General features: G+C 49.1%; 1 protein-coding gene across 1 annotated transcript; it reads left to right on the forward strand.

Annotated features, from left to right (window-relative positions):
* Positions 1-1,621: 1,621 nt before the first annotated feature.
* PTMS (parathymosin) lies at positions 1,622-9,543 on the forward strand. The gene is made up of 5 exons (XM_073311586.2): positions 1,622-1,909; positions 7,417-7,488; positions 8,359-8,434; positions 8,593-8,660; positions 9,361-9,543. Exons 1-5 carry the CDS (start codon positions 1,862-1,864, stop codon positions 9,409-9,411), a joined length of 315 nt encoding a protein of 104 aa, XP_073167687.1. The 5' UTR covers positions 1,622-1,861; the 3' UTR covers positions 9,412-9,543.
* The last annotated feature ends 2,583 nt before the right edge of the window (positions 9,544-12,126 follow it).

The raw sequence follows: 12,126 nt of genomic DNA on the forward strand, positions 1-12,126 counted from the left end.
GAGTGGAAAATTCCAGGCAGGAGGAACCGCGGGCGACGTAAGCGTACCGACGCTTCTGCCCCACACAGCCCTGCCAGGCACGTCGTACCCACCTCCCCCATGCCCAGGCAGCGCCTCCTGCTGGCCTGCTTGGAGCAGCTGGGAACCGCGCCCCCCGCTGCACGCTCTCCAGTGACTCTTGGTGGGACTGGAGGAGCTGTCCCCACAATCAGGGGCCCTGCCCTGTTCCCTACAGCGCCTCCTTTTGGGAATGGGTAGGAGTGGAGGGGCTCCCTCCATAGCCAGGGCTCCAGACCCAAGCCCTACGGGGTAGAGCGCCTTGTACGCGGGGTTATACGAAGCAATGGGTCGGGGAGGGTTGGTGATTTTGGACATCCATTGATGTGTTTCAGTTCTTTCCTGGACCGCATTGGGCTCCTTTGGTGTATGTCGGGCTGGGGTGAAGAGGGATTTCTGCGCAGGAGCCAGCCCGAAAAGGCGCCAGCTCAAGAGGCAGATGTAGAGCGAGACAAAAGGAGGGAAACGTTGAACAAGAGGGAGACCGAATTCAGCCTCTTCTTTATATGCCAAGCACCATCTTACGCCCCAGCCGTCCCCGCCAGCCGTCCTCCAGCCCGCAGCTGGGTCAGGTCCAGCTTGAACGCAGCGGGGAGCCTAGACAAGCGGGATCAGTGAGCGACCAATAGCTGAAGCCGCAGCAGCAGCAGCTAGAGTGGCTGGGCCGGACGATAGAACGAAGTGTTCCCATCTGTCCTCCGAAGATGGGGGTGGGGGGAGAGAAAAGGGAAGTGCGGCGAGGCGGTAGGGGCAGGGGCAGGAGCGGCACATTGGACAAGATGGTTGCTAATAGCATTTTTCATGTCTAGGATTTTCAGACGGCGACCTAAGGAAACACCACATCACCAACACACACCCATTATTTTCTCCACCCCCTAGTTCTAGCTGTAGGACACAGTTAGGTCTAATGGGATAGAGTTGGGGGCAGGACTTCTGGACTCCCTTCTAGCTTTGGGAGGATGTGGGTCCAGTGGGTTAGAGAACCGTAGAGACAGGACTTCTGGCTCTATGTGACTTGTGTGACTTTCCCTCTCTCAGCTTCTCCTCTGCACAAGAGGGTGAAGATTAATGTGTAAGGTTTCAGAGTAGCAGCCCTGTTAGTCTGTATTGGCAAAAAGCTCAGTAAGCTTATGCTCAAACAAATGTATTAGTCTCTAAGGTGCTGCAAGTACTCCTTTTATCAATGTGTTAGTTATTATTTGTATTGCAGTGGCACCTAGAGGCCCCAAACCAAGATCTGAGCCCCGTTTGCACTAGGTACACTACAAATACACAGTGAGTCAGGGTCCCTGCCCTGAGCTCACAATCTGATAGGGAAGGCGTGGGGAAACCGAGGCAGAGATTTGCCCAAGGTCACACAACAGGTGGGTGCTGGAGCCTGGAACTGAACCCAGGGCTCCTAGCACCCCTTCCGCTTACCATGCTGCTTCCCCTAATTGTTAGTGATCGTTTGGCAAATGTGAGTACACATTGTTCCAGGGTTCTTTCCACCAACCTGGCTTTCTCTACATCGTGCCTCCCTCTTTTCTCCCTCCCAGTCCGACTCCCCTCCCTTCCCCAGGTCCCTCCTTCCGTCGTCACCGAGTGGTGTATAAATCCCCTTCTCTGGCATATCCCCCAGCACGGCGGGACGGGAGACCCTGGCACTTCGGTCCCCGGGGCACAAGCTGCAGCCACTGGCCTTTGGGTTGTTCGGACTTTGAACTCCTCGGCTCCGCTGCCCAATCCCCACTAGCTCGTTTCCGTAGGGGGCTCCCGGGCATTTCTTGGTGGGTGATTCCTCTGCTCCCGCTGCTGCACCAGGATGTCGGAGAAACGCGCGGAGGAGGCGACTGCAGAAGTGGGTGCCACGGTGAGCATCCAGCCTGACCCTCCGCCAGCTTGTTTGCCCCCTCCCCCCGGTCCTCCTCGCCCCCTCAGTCTGTCAGTTCGGGGATGGCTGTAAAGTGCTCGGAGATCTTCGCACGACAGCGGCGGCGCGGGGAAAGCAGGGGCAGGGCAGTGTTGTCGACTCCCTTTCCCCACCCCTTTCCATTGCTCTTGTCTCCTCTCAGGGGCTCTTTCCTCGCCCCTGGCGTTTCTCCTGTCCTTTGCTCTGAATTAGCATTTGCGTGGAGCGGTGGGTCCCCGAGTGCTCAGTGCAACGCGCACGTGAGAGAGACAGAAGTGTTTGTGCGATCACAAAGCTCGCTCTCTTTCCCCGTCTTGGCTTGCTTTATCTCGCCCTCGCCTTGCCTGCGCTCCAATCTCCCTTCACTTCGCTGCTCACCTCCCTGGCCATTAACCCTGCACGAAGCGCGGGCTGGTCCCTGATTGTTTTCTTTAAAAGTCTGTTGATGTTTTTGCTGCCCCTGGATCCGGTGCCGACCTGGTCAAGTGATCTGTGGCTGTGCCAGTCTGGCTGGCTGGTCGGGGTCCCCGGGGTCATAGCTGCGGAAGGGGGGAAAGATCCGATGTATCCAACCAGCAAGGGTGGGTGGTGGTTAGGGGCTTTGTTAGATTAACAAAGGAAAAGTAATAAAACAGGAGGGAGTGGGGCACCTTAGTGCCTGTGCCTGGTGAGATTGCTCGGTGCAGGAGTGGGTGCGAGTTATGCTAGCGCATAGATTGGGTATCTCTGAACGTTTATTTTTCGTCTCTTGAGTGCTGTGGTACTGAGCATTGTGTGCTGTGAATGATGTTTGCCTGAGTTGTGTTTCTGTGCTGTGAGCATTGGATATGCTGTGAGTGCTGTGGAAAGGAGCTCTTTGTACTGCAGCTGCTGTGGGTTGGACTGTTGTGAGGGTTGGTTGTGTGATGAGGATTTGAATTTTTGCATTATGTGGGGCACAGAGGTCGGGCGGGGGGGCGTCACAAGCTATTCATCCAAAAATGTGGGCGTGTATGTCCCGTCCCCCCAGTACTATATGCAGTGCCATAGTGGATCTCTTTTAAAGGCTGCAGGGGCTGAAGCTGCTGCTTTAGAAATGTTTTTGCTCTTTTGGCTAGCTAAAGGTTAGTAGAGTTAGGCAAGAAAACGAATGAGGAAAAGAGAGAGAAAGAAGGAGGGAGGGTGAAGAGTGAGGAAGAGAGTGTAGGGAACAGATGGCATCACTATGACTTATTAGTCCTTGCGCAAATATAAGCTCTCATTATCAGTTTGGACAAAGACAAGTCCGAGGTGGTAAAAGAATAAAATGCCCCTGAACTAGCCTTTCCACTGCTGTGTTGTAGGGACTGGGGAGCACATTCAGCTGCCTGTGCTCATTGCAAACCTAGACAGAAAGTCATCTGCTAAAACGGGGTTTGTGGGGGTAAATAGGAAAGACCCTAACATGTGCCTTATGGCACTGGAACTTGCCCAATGTTTTTTTAGTAGCCGAGCAAACTAAATACTGCGTTCTTCCGACTGCCTCCCAAATTCCCAGGGGCAGCTGGGGGCATTGAGGTAAAGGTTAATACTACCCAGTCTTCTCTCCTGTGGCTTCTTTTCATTATATAGAATAAGAACGTGGAAAATATATTTTAAAAGGTAGAAATCAGAGCTGGGAAAACCCACATCACCTCCTGCACTAGGTAGGGAGGGAAGGATTTTCCCCCTCGCTCCATTCCCAGGGTGCTTAGGCTTCAATTCAGCAGGGTATTTAGGCATGTGAATAGTTCTACTCAGAGTTGTAGTTCCTAGTGTCCTGAGTGATGGGGTTCTAGACCACTCCTTTGGGGAGATGGCTCCCCAGGTTCCTAGATCCCAAAGTGTTGAAGGATGGTCACTGAACTCCTTTTCCATGGCTCAGTTTCAGTCCTTTTCCAACAGTTTCCCCGTACCCTAAACAATCCCCCTCCGGGGTTCACACCCTTCAGACACTAGCAGAGGATTTTGTCAGTCTCCCATTAGTCATAGCCGGAAGTCAGGTCTTTAAATCTCAACCCCTTCTGACTAGAGTTTAGAAACCACTGCACAGTGCTGAGGGGTCTGTGAGTCTGGGGAATTGTTTTACTAACTGAAGGGCCTAGAATCCCATTGCTCAAGACACTGGGAACGAGGAGACCAGGATATGGTTTTGAGGGAGTGATCCAGCTCTTGGTTCAGGGAGGGTGACTGAAGCTCTTCTGCCAGCATAGCGCTATCTACACTGGGGCTTATGTTGGTGTAACTTATGTCACTCGGGGGGTGGTTTATTCACACCCCCAGGTGATATAGATTATGCCGACATAAGATGTAGTGTAGACATAGCCTGAGAGAGCTTTTCCTGTCTCTGATCATGGGGAGAAGGGACACTCTCCACGCCCCCTCCGAATCCTATATTAAGTAGGATTACTAGAGTCCCAGCCTCTCCTGTGAGAAGGAGACTTCTGCAAATTTGTAACTGAAGTGAGATTTTGTTCCTAGGGTTGGAGGTGGGGAGGAGGATAGTTATTCTGACAATGGGAGGGGTAGCTCAGTGGTTTGAGCATTGGCCTGCTAAACCCAGGCTTGTGAGTTCAGTCCTTGAGGGGGCCATTTAGGGATCTGAGGCAAAAAAAAATTGGGGATTAGTCCCCCTTTGAGCAGGGGGTTGGACTAGATGACCTCCTGAGGTCCCTTCCAACGCCTGATATTCTATGATTATATGACTGGTGTCTAGAAGCTTCACAGTAACAAGCCTTTTTAGCCAGGCTCATAGCTCAGTGCTTTGAGCATTGGCCTGCTAAGCCCAGGGTTGTGAGTTCAATCCTTGAGGGGGCCATTTAGGGTTCTGGGCCAAAATTGGGGATTGGTCCTGCTTTGAACAGGGGTTGGACTAGATGACCTCCTTAGGTCCCTTCCAGCTCTGATATTCTATAAATCCCAACTTCTAGGGGGGGAGGGATAGCTCAGTGGTTTGAGCATTGGCCTGCTAAACCCAGGGCTGTGAGTTCAATCCTTGAGGGTGCCATTTAGGGATCTGGGGCAAAAATTGGGGATTGGTCCTGCTTTGAGCAGGGGGTTGGACTAGATGACCTCCTGGGGTCCCTTCCAACCCTGATATTCTATGATTCTATGATATACACTGGGATGACATAGGAACTGTCAAGTGTTAGAGGGGTAGCCATGTTAGTCTGTATCCACAAAAACAACAAGGAGTCCGGTGGCACCTTAAAGACTAACAGATTTATTTGGGCATAAGCTTTTGTGGTTAAAAAAAACCCCTTCTTCAGATGCATGGAGTGAAAATTACAGATACAGGCATAAATATATATTGGCACATGAAGAGAAGGGAGTTACCTTACAAGAGGAGAACCAATGTTGAAGGCCAATTTAGTCAGGGTGGATGTGGTCCACTCCCAATAATTGATGAGGAGGTGTCAATACCAAGAGAGGGAGAATTGCTTTTGTAGTGAGCCAGCCACTCCCAGTCCCTATTCAAGCCCAAATTGATGGTGTTAAAGTTTGCAAATGAATTGTAGCTCTGCCGTTTCTCTTTGAAGTCTGTTTTTGAAGTTTTTTTGTTGAAGAAGGCTACTTTTAAATCTGTTATTGAGTGTCCAGGGAGAAAGAAGTGTTCTCTTACTGGCTTTTGTATGTTACCATTCCTAATGTCTGATCTGTGTCCATTTATCCTTTTACATAGAGACTATCTGGTTTGGCCAGTGTACATGGCAGAGGGGCATTGCTGGCACATGATGGCATATATCACATTAGTAGATGTGCAGGTGAAGGAGCCTCTGATGGTGTGGTTGGGTCCTATGATGGTGTCGCTAGAGTAGATATGGGGACAGAGAAGGCAACAGGATTTGTTACAGGAATTGGTTCCTGGGTTAGTGTTTTTGTGGTGTGGTGTATAGTTGCTGATGAGTATGTGCTTCAGGTTGGGGGGCTGTCGGTAAGCGAGGATTGGCCTGCCTCCAAGGCCTGTGAGAGTGGGGGATTGTTTTCCAGGACAGGTTGTAGATCGTTGATGATGCGCTGGAGAGGTTTTAGCTGGGGGCTGTATGTGATGGCCAGTGGTGTTCTATTTTCCTTGTTGGGCCTGTCTTGTAGTAGGTGACTTCTGGGTACCCATCTTGCTCTGTCAATCTGTTTCCTCACTTCCCCAGGTGGGTACTGTAGTTTTAAGAATGCTTGATAGAGATCTTGTAGGTGTTTTGTCTCTGTCGGAGGGATTGGAGCAAATGCGGTTGTATCTTAGGGCTTGGCTGTAGACACTGTGTAATGTGATGTGTCCTGGATGGAAGCTGGAGGCATGTAGGTAAGTATAGCGGTCAGTAGGTTTCCAGTATAGGGTGGTGGTTATGTGACAGTCACTTATTTGCACTGTAGTGTCCAGGAAGTGGATTTCTTGTGTGGACTGGTCCAGCCTGAGGTTGCTGGTGGGGTGGAAATTGTTGACATACAGGTGGAATTCTTCAAGGGCCTCCTTCCCATGGGTCCATATTGTGAAGATGTCATCAATGTAGCATAAGTAGAGGAGGAGTGCTAGGGGCCGAGAGCTGAGGAAGCATTGTTCTAAGTCAGCCATAAAAGTGTTGGCATGCTGTGGGGCCATGGCAGTGCCACTGACTTGAAGGTATAAGTCGTCCCCAAATCTGAAATGGTTATGGGTGAAGACAAGTCACAAAGTTCAGCCACCAGGTGTGCCGTGGCCTCATCAGGGATACTGTTCCTGACAGCTTATAGTCCATCCGTGTGTGGAATATTGGTGTAAAGAGCTTCTATATCCATGGTGGCCAGGATGGTGTTTTCAGGAAGATCACCAATGCGTTGTAGTTTCCTCAGGAAGTCGGTGGTGTCTCGAATATAGCTAGGAGTGCTGGTAGCATAGGGTCTGAGGAGAGAGTCCAAATAGCCAGATAATCCTGCTGTAAGAATTGTCGTACTAGATCTGACCCAGGGTTCAGCTAATCCCATATCCTGTCTCTGACGGTGGCCTGCACCAGATGCCTCAGAGGAAGACTCAGGAATCCCCCTAGTGGATAATTATACAATAAACTGCACACAGGAGAAGTTTCGTTCTAACCAATCTCAGTTAGTGGTTGTTTTACGCCTCGAGCACAAGGGTTTATATCCCTTACTTAAAAAAATGTTCCTCCTGTCTGTTGTAACTCTGGATTTTTTCATTTTCCACATAAATATGTAATCCCATTTTGAAATATGCTAAGCTCTTGGCCTCTATTATATCATGTGGCAATGAGTTCTACATGCCAGTTGTGTGTTATGTGAAAAATGTTTCCATTGACAATGTTTAATTTGACTACATTTCCATTTAATTGAATGTCCCTTTGTGTAATTACCTTTTCTATCCCACTCATCATTTTATCATGTCCTCTTTTATCCCTCTTCACTTCAAATTTAAACAACCCCGGTTTTGTCATTCTCTCTGATGCTAAATCTCAGAATTATTTTTCTCATCCCATATCTAGGAATTGAAAGAAAAGAAGGAAAAACTGGAGGAGAAGACTGTCTGCAAAGAAAAGAAGAAGGAGATAATAGAGGTGAGGCCAAATATATTCACCCCTCAGAACATACGTTTGGAGGGGATTTTTGGCAGTGAGAGAAGCAATTGGCCTGAGGAGTGCAAATTGGGACAGGGGAATGGAATCTGGGAGGTGAGACGGATGAGGAGTGCAGCCCAGTGGAGCTTATCAGGGAGGCAGGTGGCAGAATGTGAGTTAGGGGAGTGGGATGGGGTGAGAGGGATGGGGATGGGAAGCACAAGTCAGAGGGGAGTGGGCCACCTGGGAGGCAGACAGCATGGGGAGTATGGGCCAAGGAGCAATGAGAAGGTAGCTGGAAATTAAAATTGTAGACCAGAGGAGGTAGGATTGGGATGCATGGTCCGTGGTGAGAGGTGGTGGATCACGGAGGCGTGTGGCATAGGGTAAAGTGATAGGCATGGGCTGGGTGGGAATACTGAGGAGGTGGGTAGCGTGGGGTGGGGGGGGGATTGAAGAGGTGGATGCCTGGGGATGTGCCAAGTCCCGTGAGGAAGGGATGGGATTAGGGTGGCAGGTGATGTGAGGGAGGCACAGACTAGGGAGGTTTGGGGAGGGCTTCAGGCACTAGGGGAGGCAAACATCATGAAGAGCACAGCCTAGAAGGTGATGTAGGTGATATGGGGAGCAGAGTCCCAAGGAGAATCTGGGAGGGTTTCTTGTGGAAGAGGAGGCAGGTAGCATGGGACTGCAGGCTAGGGGAGTGGGTGGAGTGTGGGTTGTGGGGAGGTGGGTTGTGTGGGGAGACAAAGTTGGGAGGGTAGGTGGCTTTGGCTGCACAGGCTGGCTGGGATGGGGGCAGCAGGAGTGATGCGTGGCCTGGAAAGAGTAGGCCAAAGCTGATTTCTTCTGTGGCTTTGTTTTACTCAGGATGAGGAAAATGGTGCAGAGGAGGAAGAGAATCCTGAGGATGTGGATGAAGAAGAGGCAGGAGAAGAGGATGACGGTGGGAGCTGCTAATATGAGTGTGGGGAGAGGGGTTGGGGTAGCCAGGGTTGCATTGCCACAGAGACTGAATCTCCCCTCTGGGCATCCCCAGCAGGGGCAGGTTTCCTTGAGCATTGCCGGTATTAACGTGTGACTTGCTGTTTTGCTTGTGTTTAGATGGAGATGAGAATGGGCAGGAGCAGGATGGACATGCAGCAAAACGATCTGCAGAGGAAGAAGAGGAGGTGGGTGATGGCACTGGGAGCAGCGGGGCAAGAGGGGGCTGTCCTGCCTGTCTGGGAGTTGGTGAAATCCATGTGGATTCTATCAGTGAGCAGTCACATCACCACCGTGGATCTTGTGTGACTATAGGATACATACATTTCATGTAGTGAAGGATAAGGAATCCCAGTGGATGCTGTGTACAATTGATCCAGATCCTCCACCTTCCTTATTACATGTAGGGTGCTTGAGATCGTGTGGGACCCTGGATCTCACATACATCACTTATTTCTGTGGCTTATGTGGGAAACTGGATCCAATGTGAAATTGAGATTTTTAATTAGGTCACGGGGATCCAGTTTTGAGGGTGGATTCTAGGGGTCTGACTAAGACAGGGTGGATCCATGTGGAGTTTATGTGCTGGAAATAATAGTGTGGATAACATGTGGATTGATCTGTCCAGGGTTCTTATCCCATGCCTATCACTGGCGTATCTGAGCGCCAGTCACCTGTAGGGTCTGTACAGAAGAGGGGACTCCTGGGGGGGACAAACAAACAGAATTTGGAGTGTGGGAAGCCATGCAGCAATGTGAATCACAGGCAGAGAGTGTGCTTCAATGTGTAGGATCACATATTGGGCTGAATCCTATGAAACATTTTGGGGGGTGGGGGAGTTATGACTGTGCTAATCACACTCTCTCCCCTCTCCCTAATCCTGTATAGGATGAAGTTGATCCAAAGAGACAGAAGACAGAAAATGGGTCTTCGGCTTGAGTTCTCTCATCCCATCCTTTCTTGCTCCATTTGTGTCTCCTGCCTCCATCCCAGCCTGTGCTTGCACTGTCATTTAGCCTCTGGCTTCACACAATCTCAGATGAGGAAGGATTAGAAATGCTCTCAGACAGGGAAGAGGGCATGGGACTAAGAGTTTCCCTTCCACCCCAAGTTCTAGCCTTCCTATGATGCTCCCAAATCTGAGGTTGCCCACTCGCCCAGCACATCTCCACTGCTAATTACTATTCCTGCACCCCACTCCCAAATAATCCCAATAGTCCTCAAAATGATGACCCCTCCTTTTCCCAACAAGCAACCTGACATATTCCAAATTCCAGACTCATCCCACAACAAGCGCCTCTAATCCCTTTTCACTTGCCACCTCTCTCCACTAATTTGATCAAGATTCTCACCCCTCTGCTTCTGAGATCTGCCCTCCAACATCCTCCTTGGGATAGAGAAGGTTGAGGACAGGGATCTCATGATACCTATCCTAAGTCTTCCCTTAACTGCCTTCTATCTGATCCCTCTGAGAGAAAGAAAAGGAATGTTACATGCAAATAACTTTTTTTTTATTAAAGCGCACACACAGGCAGAAATTTAGCTTAATATTAAAAAAAAAAGGTTTACACAACAGGTAAGCTGGCCCCATGATTTTTTTTCCAGAAGATAAAGGTTGTTTTTATGTATAAATTAATGTGTGTTGCAGTTTCTCATTTTGGGGCTTTTTAAAAAAAAAAAAAAAAAAAAAAAAGAAGAAGAAGAAGAAAAAGAGAAATAATTAGGGACCAAATTTTGATTTCCATTCCCCTTCCAGATTACCTTGTTGCTGTTTTTGTAAATTAAAGCCAATCCAGTTACGGCATTTTCTATGGCACAAACCGTCATAAGGGTGATAGATATAAATATATATATTGTTTTCAAGTAGCACTGTAAATAAACTCATTTAAAAAGATGTTGAAGTGTGCATTTGTCAGGTGGTGCCTATGGATCCCAATTCAAATTCTGAACCAACTAACAGGTTAGTTTGTTAAAGAAAAATAGCACCTGGGTTAACTTGAGCAGCAGTTGCTGCAGGGAGCAGCCAAGGGTGGTGCCCCCTGGCATTGACCGGGAGACTCTTGAAAAGCCGTCTGTTGTGCCTACTTCTTCCTCCCTTGCACTGCTTCACTGGCATGCCAGGAATCACAGAAAATGCAACAGGCCTATTTTACGGGTGACGTTCTGAAAGCACAGGTCTCTGCCCCAGAAGCAGCAATGCCCAGTGTGCCCAGGTTTAGAACAATGCCCAGAAAGACCAGGATTCTATGCTGAGGCTGCTGGATTCAGGTTCTGTGGTATTTTATAGCTTTCATACTGACCAAGGCACCCTGTGCAAAGTCATCACTGATCCCTGGATTGAGCAATCATAGAATCTCAGGGTTGGAAGGGACCTCAGGAGGTCATCTAGTCCAACCCCCTGCTCAAAGCAGGACCGATCCCCAGTCATACATATAAGGGTGCACAGGAGTGCTGGAAAGAGATTGGTCTTTAGTTCCTGGCTCAGACACATGACCTGAGTACAGCGTTGGTTAAAATTGTACATATTTCTGATTTTTTATAATTTTCGTTTAGATTTTGATTTACAATGGAAAAAATAGTGGAACACTTCTTGACAAAGCTTCATGAGAACCTTTTCCTGTTTTTGATCAGTTGTTTGTAACCGCTGTCCATGTAGGCCAATAACCCTGCCAAGTGGTAGAGACCAGGAGCCACAGACTCAAGTGGTTACCTTTACATCTTTCCTTTTTGTTTTATTTTTAAAATCAGATGGAAAAAAAGCTGTATACCAACCAAAACACAACAGCCGCAGAGTAATATTAACCCATCTGAACCTCATTGGCTTTCCGCTCACTCAGCCACTTTTGTTCTCAGAACAGTTCCTTCTGCAACTGGCTGTTCAACTGCAGAGATGGATCTGCCACCTGGAGCCTGTGTGTTTCCTGTTCCTGGTGTTTTCATTGTCATTTACTTAATTTTCTCAGCACAAGAACACTCAGTAGCATTCTGGGTGTCCTCTAAATACAGAGTGCCAATGGAAACTTCTTGGTTTTGTCTAGATGTCTTCTGTTCCTCCTGTAAGACTGACCCTCAGGAGATGCTATGACACAACCTCTCGGTGAGTGGTGCAGCTGTTGACAAGGTTTCCAGCCCCTTCCTATTTTGAATTAACATTCTCTCCCACTTGCAAATGGGGTGACTCCAGCATTCTTGTCAAGTTTCTTCTGTTGCAGTTTCTTGCTCTTTTATAATCACTCCAGGGTCAATGGCCTCCGGTTGAAGAAGTCTATTAGCTGCTGGCACTAAGGTTTGTGTCCTGCTGCCCATGGGTCTCTGAACCAATGTGTAGTGGTCTCTCACTCTCAAATGAGGAGGGAGGCCGCTCTGCCTCACTACAGGCAGATTGCAAGTCACAGTTTATAGGGGAAACTCAGATGCTCTGGGCGGGACAGAGCCACAAACAGTCTATAGCCCAGCACCTTCTGGCTGGGGCCAATTGTACTTAGCAATCTATAAAGGAGCGCTGGCTCCCCAGGCAGGGCACAACACAAACAGTCTATAGCCCAGCACCTGGCTGGGGCAGAGCAAATGCAGCAGACAAAGCATTCTGGGGTCTAGCATCCTGGCTCAGGGGTGGACAGCAGATGAACGCAGGCCTCTTGGGCCTCAGGTGGG

Source organism: Lepidochelys kempii, chromosome 1 (assembly GCF_965140285.1).
Source record: "Lepidochelys kempii isolate rLepKem1 chromosome 1, rLepKem1.hap1, whole genome shotgun sequence".
Classification (NCBI taxonomy): Eukaryota; Metazoa; Chordata; order Testudines; family Cheloniidae; genus Lepidochelys; species Lepidochelys kempii.